At 52.0% G+C, this 15,753-nt stretch overlaps 1 protein-coding gene across 1 annotated transcript in view; it reads left to right on the top strand.

Annotated features, from left to right (window-relative positions):
- The first annotated feature begins 3,592 nt into the window (after positions 1 to 3,592).
- DDX41 (DEAD-box helicase 41) overlaps positions 3,593 to 15,753 on the top strand; it is a 103,724-nt gene continuing 91,563 nt past the window's right edge. The window contains 2 exon segments of the mRNA XM_075342319.1: positions 3,593 to 3,723; positions 10,542 to 10,625. Of these exon segments, the coding sequence (XP_075198434.1) occupies positions 3,700 to 3,723; positions 10,542 to 10,625 (108 nt within the window). The 5' untranslated portion in view covers positions 3,593 to 3,699.

Genomic DNA, 15,753 nt, shown 5'->3' with positions numbered 1-15,753 from the left:
GTATCTCTAAGGCTATGTTTACACAGCGTCTTTTAGATGCCATCAAAACCATATCATGGAACCGCCAGCAATCGTCAGTCCAGTCAGCTTTGCCGCTGCTCTTGCTCTGCGCTGCTGCACTGTCTTTCGCTTTATACGCTTTCCAGTGGAAGCCTCACAAAGAATGAGCATGGTATTTCTTTTAATCGCATGAAGGTTTCCAAACCCTGAAACAATTAGAAGAAATGACATGAGATGGAACGTGCACAGCAGTGTTGTTTTTCTTATGGCTGTGTTCATTTTCTGGGGGTGTTTTGTCAAGCTTCTTCGGGGTGGACACAATCTGAGTCCCCCTTCACACGTCCGTGAAACACGTGCGTGTTTGGTCCGTTTCCGTATGTACCGGAGACAGGGCCAAACATGCACCAATGTTAATCTATGTTTGAGGGCACACATGCGTTATTTCATAATGTCCGTGTCCGTGATCCGTATGTGTTTCCGTTTTGCACGGAAGCATGTCTGTTTTCTGCACGGAACACGCACACGCGGACACCATGAAAGTCAATGGGTCTGTGCGCACAGTACGTGACACGAATGCATCTCTGTATGCTCCGTGTACGTTTTGTGCTTTTTTCTAGCGATGTCGGTCATTCTTTCTTTTCCTGTCTATGTCGGTCAATCTCCCTCAGTCCGTCGGTCGGTCTCTCTGTCTGTCGGTCTCTCTCTGTCTTGTCTGTCCCTCTCTCGCTGTCTGTCGGTTAGTCTCCTTCCTCTCTCATACTTACCGTTCCCCGATCACCGGCGCGGCGCTGCACGGCTGTTCTCTAAACTCCGGCGGCTTTTCCTCTTTTGAAAAAGCCGGCCGCTCATTAAACAATCTCGTATTCCCTGCTATCCCCGCCCACCAGCGCCTATGATTGGTTGCAGTTAGACACGCCCCCACGCTGATTGACAGCTGTCTCACTACAACCAATCACAGCCGCCGGGGGGCGGGACTATATTGTGCAGTTAAAAAAATAAATAAATAATTAAAAAATAACGACGTGCGGTCCCTTCCCATTTTGATACCAGCCAGGGTAAAGTCACACGGCTGAAGGCTGGTATTCTCAGGATGGGGAGCTCCACGTTATGGGGAGCCCCCCAGCCTAACAATATCAGCCAGCAGCCGCCCAGAATGGCCGCATCCATTAGATGCGACTGTTCTGGGACTCTACCCGGCTCTTCCTGATTGGCCCTGGTGCATTGGCAATCGGGTAGCTGCCACTAAATCCTAGATTAATCATGTCAGGTGTCTCCCCGAGATACCTTCCATGATTAATCTGTAGGTTACAGTTAAAAAACAGACACACCCGAAAAATCCTTTATTAGAAATAAAAAACACTAACAAATTCCCTCGTCACCAATTTATTAACCCCAACAAAGCCCTCCATGTCCGGCAAATATATGGTCCCGTTGTATGTATAGTAATGCATATGTTTTTGCTCACACATACACTTGTTATGATTAAAACAAATACAAAAATAAAATTAAATTGATTTTGAAATTATCTGATTCCTATTGTTCTCTTTGGGTTTTGATCGCCTCCTTCCTTTTTTCTTTTCAGTCACTCTGGTGATTAGCGGTCACCGGTGAGTCCTTCACGGGTGACCGCTAATCAGGACGCAACACAGACAGAGCCGCGGTATGACAATGAAGTCGGGTGAAGTTCACCCCAGTTCATTCTCTACGCGCGACTCTGTCTGCTGTCAGCGGGTATGTATCTACGACATTGTGCATCACAAACACGCATAAATTCACACGGACAACACATACACATGTCAGTTATTTCTCTCACGCATAAACGGACAACCAACACGCACACGGCTAGCATACGGCATTCACACAGATGGCACACGGACACAAAAACGGAAAACGGACCTAACACACATGCGTGTTTTTTCATGGACGTGTGAAGGGGGCCTGAAAGAGACATTGTGGGCACATGATTTTAGACCTATTTATATTTAGTAGTTCTGTTCTCTGGTCTTGTATTTGTATGTCGGTCCTAGACTACCACATTTTTAATGGTCAGGTGAAGACTAAGGCTACTTTCACACATCCGGATTTTTGCTCTGCGGCACAATACTTTTGTAACGCCGGTTGCGGGTTTTTTTGCATAGACTTACATTAGTGCCGTATTGTGCCGCAGGGGCTTGCGTTCGGTCCGGTTTTGGCCGCATGCGGCAGATTAAGGCTACTTTCACACATCCGGTTTGAGCCGTGCGGCTCAATCCGGCTGTGAAACCTATGCAACGGATGCGGTGAAAACACCGCATCCTTTGCATAAGTTTTTACATGCGGCCGGTCCGTTTTTTTTTCCGGTTGCGGCACGCTACTGAGCATGCGCAGTGGAAAAAACCGCATGCGGCGGCCGGATGCGTTTTTTTCCGCATCGCGCCGCATCCGGCATCCATAGGCATGCATTGAAAATGCGCCGCAGCGGCCGGATGCGGCGCGATGCGTTTTTTTTTTGCCGGAGCAAAAAACGTTGCAGGGAACGTTCTATCCGGCCCCCGCATTTATTTATTTTGCCGCATCCGGAAAAAACCGGATGCACCGCAAAGCCATCAGGTACAATCCGGTTACAATGCAAGTCTATGGGGATAAACCGGATGCGATACCGGATCCGGTTTACCCGTTTTTTTCCGGATTTTACCTGATGGGAAAAAACTGATGTGTGAAAGTAGCCTTAGCCGATGCCGCGGCCGGATCGAACGTTCCCTGCAACGTTTTTTGCTCCGGCAAAAAACACCGCATCGCGCCGCATCCGGCCGCTGCGGCGCATTTTTCAATGCATACCTATGGAGGCCGGATGCGGCGCGATGCGGAAAAAAACGCATCCGGTCGCCGCATGCGGTTTTTTCCACTGCGCATGCTCAGTAGCATGCCGCAACCGGAAAAAACCGGACCGGCCGCATGTAAAAACTTATGCAAAGGATGCAGTGTTTTCGCCGCATCCGTTGCATAGTTTTCACAGCCGGATTGAACTGAGGGCTCAATTGAGGGCTGAATTGAGGGCTCAAACCGGATGTGTGAAAGTAGCCACAAGGCTGCTTTCACACCTCCGTTTTGGCAGAGCCGGCCAATCCGGCTCTAAAACCTATGCAACGGATGCGGCAACAATACCGCATCCTTTGCATAAAGGCTAGCTTCACATCAGCGGTATTCTGCCGGTCGGCAGAAAAACGCAAACTGCATGTTGCCGGATCCGTTATCTGCTCAATGCATTGTCAGTGGACTCGCGGCAACATGCGTTTGCATCCCTTTCATAAACAACTCCAAAAAATAATTTATTCCGTCTGGAAACATTGGTGTGCATTTTGAACACGCCCCTAACACGTGACAGATATAACGTCATACCTAGAAGACGCCCATACATTCTAGCATCAACTCCTGCAAGCGATCACGTGACCAACAAACGTCATTCCTACCAGAAGCCCATACATTGTAGCAACTACGGTGGCTGCTTCCAGTGACGTCATTGGAGAAGCTCGTCGCATTGAGTACACATCACCGGCATCTTGGCCAATAGAAAACGACTTTCTGAACGTCTGCCTTACGTAGTTCAGTTCTAGTCTGTGATTGGTAGACGGCGCGCCCCCGTGGTTACACGACAGCTACGGGAGAGTTACGGAGCCGCCGGTATCGTCTCTGCAGCGTCTGAGAGCAATTTTGTGTGTTATGGAGAGCGGCGACGACAGGAAGGTGAGTGCGTGTATATGTTTATATACCCTGTTTCCCTGTGTATATGTTTATATACCCTGTTTCCCTGTGTATATGTTTATATACCCTGTTTCCCTGTGTATATGTTTATATACCCTGTTTCCCTGTGTATATGTTTATATACCCTGTTTCCCTGTGTATATGTTTATATACCCTGTTTCCCTGTGTATATGTTTATATACCCTGTTTCCCTGTGTATATGTTTATATACCCTGTTTCCCTGTGTATATGTTTATATACCCTGTTTCCCTGTGTATATGTTTATATACCCTGTTTCCCTGTGTATATGTTTATATACCGTGTTTCCCTGTGTATATGTTTATATACCGTGTTTCCCTGTGTATATGTTTATATACCGTGTTTCCCTGTGTATATGTTTATATACCGTGTTTCCCTGTGTATATGTTTATATACCGTGTTTCCCTGTGTATATGTTTATATACCGTGTTTCCCTGTGTATATGTTTATATACCGTGTTTCCCTGTGTATATGTTTATATACCGTGTTTCTTTGTCGCTCCATTGGGAGACCCAGACAATTGGGTGTATAGCGTCTGCCTCCGGAGGCCACACAAAGTATTACACTTTAAAAAGTGTAACCCCTCCCCTCTGCCTATACACCCTCCCGTGCATCACGGGCCCATCAGTTTTATGCTTTGTGTTGAAGGAGGCACACATTCACGCAAGCTCCACATTTAGTCAGCAGTAGCTGCTGATTTTATCGGATGGAAGAAAAGAGGGCCCCCCACAGGGCCCCCGGCATGCTCCCTTCTCACCCCACTAATGTCGGCGGTGCTGTTAAGGTTGAGGTACCCATTGCGGGTACAAAGGCTGGAGCCACATGCCGTTTTTCCTTCCCCATCCCTTAGAGGCTCTGGGAGAAGTGGGATCCTAACCGGTCACCATGCACTGGGACCGGGCTCCCTCCGCAGCCCCTGGGGGAATCTGACGGACAGGAGACTGGGTATCATCAGGGACAGGCCCTGCTTCTAAGAGGTACTCTGTGTCCCCTTGGGGACGGCGCATGGAGCGCCTGTGTAACAGGCGCTGCAGCGGCTGCTGTGTTTTTTGTGACGCAGGGACTACCGCGCCGACCGCGCCTGTTTGCCGGCCTCGTTATTAAATTTAGTCCCTGGCTTCTGCGGCCTAGTACCATAACTCCCGGGCCTGCCAGTCAGGGGTAAGGGCGGGACGCTCGACTGGACGTCGGCAGTGAGGGCTGGAGCATACTTAGGTATCCTCCTCCCCCCTCACTGAGCACTGAGGGGCACCAGATTCCCGCACTTTATTAGTCACGCCCACGGCTCCCTCCTCCTCTGTGAACGCTGGCAGCCATTGTTATAATCACTTCTGCCGGTGGAGGAATTCAGAACGAGCTCTACAGCTCTGGGAGGCCCAGGCAGGGAATCTGGTGGTCACACAACCGCTTTGGGTGGTCGGTAAGCCGCACCGGTTACTAGGTGCTGGCCCCCTTGGGTGCCGAAGTGTGTGTATATATGTGTGTGTGTGTATATATATATATATATATATATATATATATATTGTATACTTTTTCTCTGTTCGGCCGCATTATTTGCCTTTGGCTATATACCCTCACTGATTACTCTAAGAGGAGACAACAGCATGTCGTCCGCAAAGAGCAAGGGTGCCAAGGCACAGGCTTATTTTGCAACCTGTACCTCTTGTGCGGCTATGTTACCTGCAGGTTCCACCTACCCTCATTGTGTGCAATGCTCGGCCCCTGTGGCACTCACTCAGCCGGAGCCTCAGGCACTGGTGGGACCTTCGGCTCAGGTAGAACCACCGGCTTCCACTGTCCAGGTGGCAGGGACAGAGTTTGCAGTTTTGGCTGAAAAACTCTCTGAGTCGCTTTCACAATCCATGGCTCAGTCTATGGACAGATGGTCTGCTAAGATACTAGAAGCCTTGCAGTCCAGACCGGTATCACAGGCCCAGGGCAGTTCATCACCCCCAGGCCCCCCTCGGTCGGCGCAGCAAAGTGCTCCTGGGGTGACACCTAGGTCCCACGGGGAGGACTCCGACATGGACCGCAGTCCCAGACCGCCTAAGCGGGCTCGCTGGGAACCTTCCTTGCCTTCATCACGCTGCTCAGGGTCTCAGCATGAGGACTCTCTGGAGGATGAAGCGGAGGTCGCAGCTCAGGGCTCTGACCCTGACGTTGCTCTCAATCTTGATACACCTGAAGGGGACGCCATAGTAAATGACCTTATAGCGTCCATCAACCAGGTGCTAGAACTTTCTCCTCCAACTCCACCTATAGAGGAGTCGGCTTCACAGCAGGAGAAACACCAGTTTAGGTTTCCCAAACGTACACGGAGTGCGTTTTTCGATCACTCTAACTTCAGAGATGCTGTCCAGAAGCACCGAGCATTTCCGGACAAGCGCTTTACTAAGCGCCTTAATGACACACGTTACCCCTTCCCCCCTGACGTAGTTAAGGGTTGGGCTCAGTGTCCCAAGGTGGATCCTCCAGTCTCTAGACTGGCGGCTAGATCCGTAGTATCAGTGGCAGATGGCTCATCGCTCAAGGATGCCACTGACAGGCAAATAGAGCTCCTGATGAAATCCATCTATGAAGCCATAGGCGCGTCTTTTGCTCCGGCATTCGCAGCCGTGTGGGCACTCCAAGCTATCTCAGCTTGTCTGTCTGAGATTAATGCGGTCACACGTACCTCTACTCCGCAGGTTGTGTCTTTGACTTCTCAGGCGTCGGCTTTTTCGTCCTACGCCATGAACGCCGTCCTGGACTCTGCGAGCCGTACAGCGGTAGCATCCGCCAATTCGGTGGCAGTCCGCAGGGCCATGTGGCTACGCGAATGGAAGGCAGACTCTGCTTCCAAGAAGTTCTTAACCGGTTTGCCATTTTCTGGCGACCGTTTGTTTGGCGAGCAATTGGACGAAATTATTAAACAATCCAAGGGAAAGGACTCGTCCTTACCCCAGTCCAAACCAAACAGACCTCAGCAGCGAAAGATACAACCCAGGTTTCGGTCCTTTCGGCCCTCAGCCAGGTCCCATTCCTCCACGTCCAACAGGTCAGAGAAGGGCCAGAGGAACTCTTCTGCATGGCGGTCTAAGTCACGTCCTAAAAAGACCGCCGGAGGAGCCGCCCCCAAGGCGGCCTCCTCATGACTTTCGGCCTCCCCAAACCGCATCCTCGGTCGGTGGCAGGCTCTCCCGCTTTTGCGACGCCTGGTGGCCACATGTCCAAGACCGATGGGTGAGAGACATTCTGTCTCACGGTTACAGGATAGAGCTCAGTTCTCGTCCTCCGACTCGTTTCTTCAGAACATCTCCGCCCCCCGAGCGAGCCGATGCACTTTTTCAGGCGGTGAACACTCTGAAGGCAGAAGGAGTTGTGATCCCCGTTCCCCTTCAAGAACGTGGTCGCGGTTTTTACTCCAACTTGTTCGTGGTGCCAAAAAAGGACGGATCATTCCGTCCCGTTCTGGACCTCAAACTGCTCAACAGACACGTGAGAACCAGACGGTTCCGGATGGAATCTCTCCGCTCTGTCATCGCCTCGATGTCCCAAGGAGACTTCCTAGCATCAATCGACATCAGGGATGCTTATCTCCATGTGCCGATTGCACCAGAGCATCAACGCTTCCTGCGTTTCGCCATCGGGGACGAACACCTTCAGTTCGTGGCACTGCCTTTCGGCCTGGCGACAGCCCCACGGGTCTTCACCAAGGTCATGGCAGCAGTGGTGGCGGTCCTACACTCTCAGGGCCACTCGGTGATCCCTTACTTAGACGATCTTCTAGTCAAGGCACCCTCCCGGGTGGCATGTCAACACAGCCTGACCATTGCTCTGGAGACTCTCCAGAGGTTCGGGTGGATCATCAATTTCCCAAAGTCAAAATTGACACCGACCCAATCACTGACTTACCTCGGGATGGAGTTTCATACTCTCAGCGATAGTGAAGCTTCCGCTGGACAAACAGCGTTCGCTGCAGACGGGTGCACTCTCTCCTTCGGGCCCAGTCACACCCCTTGAGGCGCCTCATGCACTTCCTAGGGAAGATGGTGGCAGCAATGGAGGCAGTTCCCTTTGCGCAGTTTCATCTGCGTCCACTTCAATGGGACATTCTCCGCAAATGGGACAGGAGGTCGACGTCCCTAGACAGGAACGTCTCTCTTTCACTGGCAGCCAAAACTTCTCTTCAGTGGTGGCTTCTTCCCACTTCTTTGTCGAAGGGAAAATCCTTCCTGCCCCCATCCTGGGCTGTGGTCACGACGGACGCGAGTCTGTCAGGGTGGGGAGCGGTCTTCCTCCACCACAGGGCTCAGGGAACCTGGACTCCGACAGAGTCCTCCCTTCAGATCAATGTTCTGGAGATAAGGGCAGTGTATCTAGCCCTAAAGGCGTTCCAGCGGTGGCTGGAGGGCAGGCAGATCCGAATACAGTCGGACAACGCCACGGCGGTCGCGTACATCAACCACCAGGGCGGCACACGCAGTCGTCAAGCCTTCCAAGAAGTTCGGCGGATTCTGCTGTGGGCGGAAGCCACAGCCTCCACCATCTCCGCAGTTCACATCCCGGGTGTAGAAAACTGGGAAGCAGACTTTCTCAGTCGCCAGGGCATGGACGCAGGGGAATGGTCTCTTCACCCGGACGTGTTTCAAGAGATCTGTTGCCGCTGGGGAACGCCGGACGTCGACCTCATGGCGTCTCGGCACAACAACAAAGTCCCGGCATTCATGGCACGGTCTCAAGATCACAGAGCTCTGGCGGCGGACGCATTAGTTCAGGATTGGTCGCAGTTTCGACTGCCTTATGTATTTCCTCCTCTGGCACTGCTGCCCAGAGTGTTACGCAAGATCAGGTCCGACTGCCGCCGCGCCATCCTCGTCGCTCCAGACTGGCCGAGGAGGTCGTGGTACCCGGATCTGTGGCACCTCACGGTGGGTCAACCGTGGGCACTCCCAGACCGACCAGACTTGCTGTCTCAAGGGCCATTTTTCCATCTGAATTCTGCGGCCCTCAACCTGACTGTGTGGCCATTGAGTCCTGGCTCCTAGCGTCCTCAGGGTTATCTCAAGATGTCATTGCCACCATGAGACAGGCCAGGAAACCAACGTCCGCCAAGATCTATCACAGGGCTTGGAGGATCTTCTTATCCTGGTGCGCTGATCAGGGTTTTACCCCCTGGCCGTTTGCCTTACCCACTTTTCTTTCTTTCCTTCAATCCGGAATGGACAAGGGTTTGTCTCTCTGCTCTCTCAAGGGACAAGTATCGGCGCTTTCCGTGTTTTTTCAAAAGCGTCTAGCCAGGCTTCCGCAGGTCCGCACGTTCCTGCAGGGAGTTTGCCACATAGTCCCACCTTACAAGCGTCCGCTGGAACCCTGGGATCTTAACAGGGTGCTAACGGCTCTTCAGAAACCACCTTTCGAGCCGATGCGGGATGTCTCTCTATCACGCCTTTCGCAGAAGGTGGCCTTCCTAGTGGCAGTCACATCACTTCGGAGAGTGTCTGAGCTAGCAGCGCTGTCATGCAAAGCCCCCTTCCTGGTGTTTCACCAGGATAAGGTGGTTCTGCGTCCGGTCCCGGAATTTCTCCCTAAGGTGGTATCCCCTTTTCATCTCAATCAGGATATCTCCTTACCTTCTTTTTGCCCTCATCCAGTTCACCAATGTGAAAAGGATTTGCACTTGTTAGATCTGGTGAGAGCACTCCGGCTCTACATTTCTCGCACGGCGCCCCTGCGCCGTTCTGATGCGCTCTTTGTCCTTGTCGCTGGCCAGCGTAAGGGGTCGCAGGCTTCCAAGTCAACCTTGGCTCGGTGGATCAAGGAACCGATTCTTGAAGCCTACCGTTCTTCTGGGCTTCCGATTCCTTCAGGGCTGAAAGCCCATTCTACCAGAGCCGTAGGTGCATCCTGGGCATTGCGGCACCAGGCTACGGCTCAGCAGGTGTGTCAGGCGGCTACCTGGTCGAGTCTGCACACTTTCACGAAACACTATCAGGTGCATGCCTATGCTTCGGCAGATGCCAGCCTAGGTAGGCGAGTCCTTCAGGCGGCGGTTGCCCACCTGTAAGAGGGGGCCGTTTTAGGCTCTTTTTATCGAGGTATTCTTTTACCCACCCAGGGACTGCTTTTGGACGTCCCAATTGTCTGGGTCTCCCAATGGAGCGACAAAGAAGAAGGGAATTTTGTTTACTTACCGTAAATTCCTTTTCTTCTAGCTCCTATTGGGAGACCCAGCACCCGCCCCTGTTCCCTTCGGGCTGTTATTCTTTTGTGTACACATGTTGTTCATGTTGAATTGTTCTTTTGGTTCATGGTTTCAGTTCTCCGAACATCCTTCGGATTGAATTTACCTTAGACCAATTTATAAGTTTCCTCCTTCCTGCTTTGGCACCAAAACTGATGGGCCCGTGATGCATGGGAGGGTGTATAGGCAGAGGGGAGGGGTTACACTTTTTAAAGTGTAATACTTTGTGTGGCCTCCGGAGGCAGAAGCTATACACCCAATTGTCTGGGTCTCCCAATAGGAGCTAGAAGAAAAGGAATTTACGGTAAGTAAACAAAATTCCCTTCTTCCCTGTGTATATGTTTATATACCCTGTTTCCCTGTGTATATGTTTATATACCCTGTTTCCCTGTGTATATGTTTATATACCCTGTTTCCCTGTGTATATGTTTATATACCCTGTTTCCCTGTGTATATGTTTATATACCCTGTTTCCCTGTGTTTCCCTCTGTATATGTTTATATACCCTGTTTCCCTGTGTATGTTTACATCCATTTAACTCTTTGCTGTGTGGTTGCAGAGAGCTGGTGACCCTGCGGATGATGCGCTGTCTGACGATGACTATGTGCCCTACATACCGCTCAAGCAGCGGAAGCAGCAGCTGGTAAGAGCCGCAGGTTTTTGTTTTTAGTGACTTTTTATGTAACTGTCACCATTCTACTCAATAATCGGTGTATAGTGATGGTAACAGTCCAACATATGCGGAAATGTCCCACTGTTTAGTGTATTTATGTGATGAAAGTATCCCGGTCCACCCCATCACAGCCACCATGTTTTACTTAGATTGCGGCCCTTAAGGGAGTTGTCCAGGCTTGGGATGAAAGTCTGCACACTCTTTGTGATTGCAGACTTCTGAATCCTGACAGTGTGCAGTGCGCACGCCGTCAGGATTCTCCAGTGTTGCCTGTGTTAGTGGGTGGTCATGTGGCCACATGTATGCTATTCCCATACTTCAACTCACATTCCAACTAGACGTGCACATCTATTGAGAGAGGACGAGCATGTCTTATGGCACATGACTGCAAGTACACAGATCACACACTTGGAGTCACATGACAAATGACTAATATCGGAGAATACTGACAGCATTCGCAGCGCAGTCTAGCCGGAAACTGAAGTATTGAGTCACACAATGTGACTGAAGACTTTCATCAGAAGAATGGTTACCCCCTGCCCCCCCCCCCTCCCTAAAGTGGTGGTCTGAAGTCAAACTAAATTCAATTCTAATTCCCTATCTATTTAGCTCCATAATCTAAGCTATTTTCTAATATACTTATATTCAAAGTACCCTAACTACACAATCTTACTGATATTCTATTTTTTTTCCTGTTTCCTTTGTGATGACGCTTCGGTTTAGATTCTCAGTGCATGCTGGGATACTGTAAGCATTTTCAGAGCAGGGGGCTGCGGTCACCGAAACAGCCATTGCCACCTCCCTGAAATGAAGTGTCATCAGCAATGCTTGTTTCTCTAGTCCCTTCCACGACAGCATAGGAGGTTGTCTCTCCACGCCCTAATTGGGACAGGAAGTTCAAGAGGTTTAAAAGGACCCTCCCACCTCCCACAGCCAGTGTCTTTCCTGTCCCCATGGGGCATGGAGAGGTTTTGTTTTTCTCCTATGCTGTGGTGGCCGGCGACCTGCAGTATATTTTTTTTTTTTCCCCCTATTACCTTCAGCCGGACAGCATCGGTCGGGCCTTCGCCGCTCCTCCCTTGCTGTTCCCTCACGCTGTGGGGGACCGCTGCTCCAGCCTTCCGGATCCTCCTGAGGGGTGATGCAGGCTGTTGAGCTCCCCGGCCGGCGTCCTCCCTGAGCCGCCGGCCGCTTCCCGCATGCACGCTGCCGGAGCGATCCGGAAGTGCTCCCGGGGGCGGGACTTCCGGTCTTGCGGACTTCCGGTCGAGCGCTTCCGGTTTGCGGAGGCAGCGTGGAGGCACGCCGACAGACTCGGCCTGCCCAGGACCGGATGCGGGAGGCGGGGAAAACGTGCACCTTCACTGGGGTGGCAGGCCCTTTTCCATAAGGGCTGCCACGAAGACATCAGATCATGGTAAGACCGTGCTCCCTGTCATGTCTTCCGCTGCAGCTGCCTCTGCAGAACCCAGTGTGCCCCCTGCTACTGTGAGTATGGAGGGGAATGGTCCCTCGGACATAGGTCTCATCAGTTGATTATGGCTCTCTGCTCTGTGTTTCTAGGAGGACAAGGCCACCAAGAAAACTGACAGAAATGAGAAATCAGAGAAGCCTGAGAAGTCAGAAAAAACTGACAAGTCCGATAAGCCTGATAGACCTGACAGAGTGGACAAAATTAAAAAATGTCCCATCTGTATAAAGAAGCTCCCTGCAGTATGGGATAAAAAGCTTTGCCAGCAATGTACGGACCAGATTATTAGGGCCGAACAACCATCTCTGATAGATGAGTTGCGGTCCATGATGAAACAGGAGATTAGGGCCTCACTGGCTTCTCTCCCTGTTCCTGGCCCTGTTCCTGGCCCTGTTCCTGGCCCTGTTCCTGGCCCTGTTCCTGGCCCTGCTCCTGGCCCTGCTCCTGGACCCTCTCCTCCAAAAAAGAGGAGACTCCAGTCGACCCCTTCTGATCAGGAGGACGCTGATTCCACCTCTGAGGGTCCTGATGACGGAATTCCATCTGGGGGGTCTGACCAGTCCTTTCTCTTTCACTCAGAAGAGTTGGGGGATCTTATTGAGGCAGTTCGGAGCACGATGGGTTTAGAGGAAGTGCAGTCTCTTCCTTCAATCCAGGACGAAATGTTTGCTGGCCTGAAGTCAGTCAAACGATTGGGATTCCCAGTTCATGCCAATATATTGGATATTGTCTCTCAGGAATGGGAATGTCCTGAGAGGCGGGTACGGAGTGACCTTAGACGCCGGTTTCCTCTGGAACCTTCGGGACTACATTGGGAGATCCCAAGGGTGGACGTTCAGGTGGCTAGGGTAGCTAAGCAAACGGCTCTTCCTTTTGAGGATACTTCCCAACTGAAGGATCAAATGGATAGGAAGGTAGAGGGCTTGATGAAGCGGTCCTGGGAGGCATCGTCTTCCTCTATTCAAGCCAACATTGCCTCCACCTGCGTATCCAGGTCCCTAATTAGGTGGTTAGACCAGTTGGAGGCTCATATTTCACAAGGGACCCCTAGGGAGGAATTACTAGAATCCCTTCCCTTGCTTAGGAAGGCTACCTGTTTTCTGGCAGATACCTCGGTGGAATCTGTCCGCCTGGCAGCCAGGACCTCGGTGCTTTCTAACTCTGCCCGACGTGCCCTCTGGCTTAAGGCCTGGAGTGGAGACTCCACCTCTAAAATGAGGCTTTGTTCCCTTCCGTTTAAAGGGGATTTAGTGTTTGGGCCTGCCCTGGATGATATCCTGGACAAGGCGACCGATCGTAAGGCCTTGCCCGATCCTAGACCTAACAGGAAGCGGTCCTTTCGTCCCTCGATGCCTCAGGCCTCCCAGCCCAGAGGGAAAGGGAAGGCAGGCAGGTGGAGCTATCCCAAAGGTAGAGGGAGAAACATCCTCATCCCTCCACATCAGCAACGTCCTCAGCAGGACAAACAGTGACTCGGCCCGGGTGGGGGGAAGACTCTCAGCGTTTCTTACCCAGTGGCAGTCCATAACCTCTTGCCAATGGGTTCTGAAGATCATCTCGGACGGTCTTCTCATAGAATTCCTTTCCCCCCCTCTTCCGGGTCTCCGAGTCACTGCGCTGGCGTCACCGAGTTCACAGACTCTGTTGTACACAAAGATTATAGAGCTAGTACACTCGGGGGTCGTTTCCCCAGTCCCGAGTCAGGAAGAAGGGGTAGGACACTACTCCCGTCTCTTCCTGGTCAAGAAGCCATCCGGCGACGTCCGTATAATTATCAATTTAAAAAGTCTAAACCGTCAGGTCAGGTACCGGCGGTTCAAGATGGAGTCAGTGAAATCAGCTATTCCCCTGATAGGTCTACACCATCAGATGGCCTCTATCGATCTGAAAGATGCCTACTTCCATGTACCCGTCCATCCGGGACACAGACAATACCTCAGGTTTGCGGTACTTCAGGGGGAGGAAGTACTTCATTTCCAATTCAATGTACTTCCCTTCGGGATCTCCTCAGCTCCAAGAATCTTTTCCAAGATCATGGCAGAGGTGGTCGCCTTCATAAGATTGCAGGGTATCTGTCTAGTTCCGTATCTGGACGACTTTCTTCTCATGGCTCCGTCTGCTCCAACCCTCCGGAACCATGTGGAGAGGTCTTTGGGAATCCTTCGGTCTCTGGGATGGATTCCCAATCTCAAAAAATCACAGTTAACCCCCTCCTCCACTCGGCAGTTTCTCGGAGTGCTGCTGGACTCCGACAGACAGGCATCCTTTCTCCCAGAGGGCCACAGGATAGCTCTGTTATCCAAAATATCAAAACTCCGCAGGCAGGCTCGCCCGACGCTTCGAGCGGCTATGTCGGCCCTGGGTTCCATGACATCCTGCATTCCCTCGGTCAGGTGGGCTCAGGCCCATTCTCGGTGTCTCCAGGATCATATCCTGGCACATTGGGACAGACTCCCGTCATCCCTAAACAGAAGGTTTCGCCTCTCGGGGTCAGTCTCCTCATCCCTTCTCTGGTGGCTGAGTCCCGCCAACCTGCAGGTGGGGGTTGCCTGGACTCAGAGTCCCCTGGTTACACTGACCACAGATGCCAGCCTACGAGGATGGGGGGCAATGGTGGCAAATTCCCCATTTCAAGGGGTCTGGAGTCCTTACGTCAGTTCCCAATCCTCCAACTACCGGGAGCTCAGGGCAGTCAGGGAAGCCCTCCTTGCGGCTCAGGACCTCGTCCGGGACTCTCACGTCCTGGTATATTCAGACAATGTCACTACGGTGGCACATCTCCGCCATCAGGGCAGTACACGCTCGGGCGCCCTGAAATCAGTGTCCTCCCGAATCTTTCAATGGGCAGAACACTCTCTGCTCTCCCTTTCTGCGGTCCATCTGAAGGGCTCCCTCAATCTTTAGGCGGATTTCCTGAGTCGTCGGGATGTTCATCCGGGGGAATGGAGCCTGGATCAGGCGGTGTTCTGCTCTCTAGTGGCGAGGTGGGGTACACCAGAGGTGGACCTCTTTGCCTCGGCAGGGAATCGCAAGGTCGCAACATATTTCTCCCTGAACCCAAGGGACGAGGCGTTAGGGGTAGACGCTTTCTGCCACAGTTGGTCCTTTCGCCTCGCTTACGCGTTCCCCCCTCTTCCTCTTCTCGCACGGACCCTGAGGAAGATCAGAGACGAGGGGGTCCCAACTATACTGGTGGCCCCGGAGGAGTTGGTACAGCCTGATCCTGACGCTAGGAATCGACGGCCCAATCCTCTTGGGTTCGGACCCAAGCTTACTGTCGCAGGGTCCGATTTTCCATCCGGCTCCTCAGAAACTCAACCTGGCTGCCTGGCTTCTGAGGCCCGGGCACTGAAGGCCCAAGGGCTTTCTGACAAAGTTGTGGCTACACTGCAGAAGAACCGTAAACCTGTGACTAATAGTATATACAACAAAATCTGGAAGAGATTTTCCTCCTGGTGTGGTTCTCGGCCTCCTGACCCTCTTCGGCCTAATATTGCGCAGATTCTGGACTTTCTCCAAAGTGGTTTAGACTTAGGTCTTAGGCCTAGCACCCTGAAAGTTCAGGTGTCAGCACTCAGTGCGGTCTTTGACATGGCTCTGGCAGATCATCGTTGGATCCGTCGGTTC

Source organism: Anomaloglossus baeobatrachus, chromosome 4 (assembly GCF_048569485.1).
Source record: "Anomaloglossus baeobatrachus isolate aAnoBae1 chromosome 4, aAnoBae1.hap1, whole genome shotgun sequence".
Lineage (NCBI taxonomy): Eukaryota > Metazoa > Chordata > Amphibia > Anura > Aromobatidae > Anomaloglossus > Anomaloglossus baeobatrachus.
This window is presented reverse-complemented; position numbering and strand designations above follow the sequence as displayed.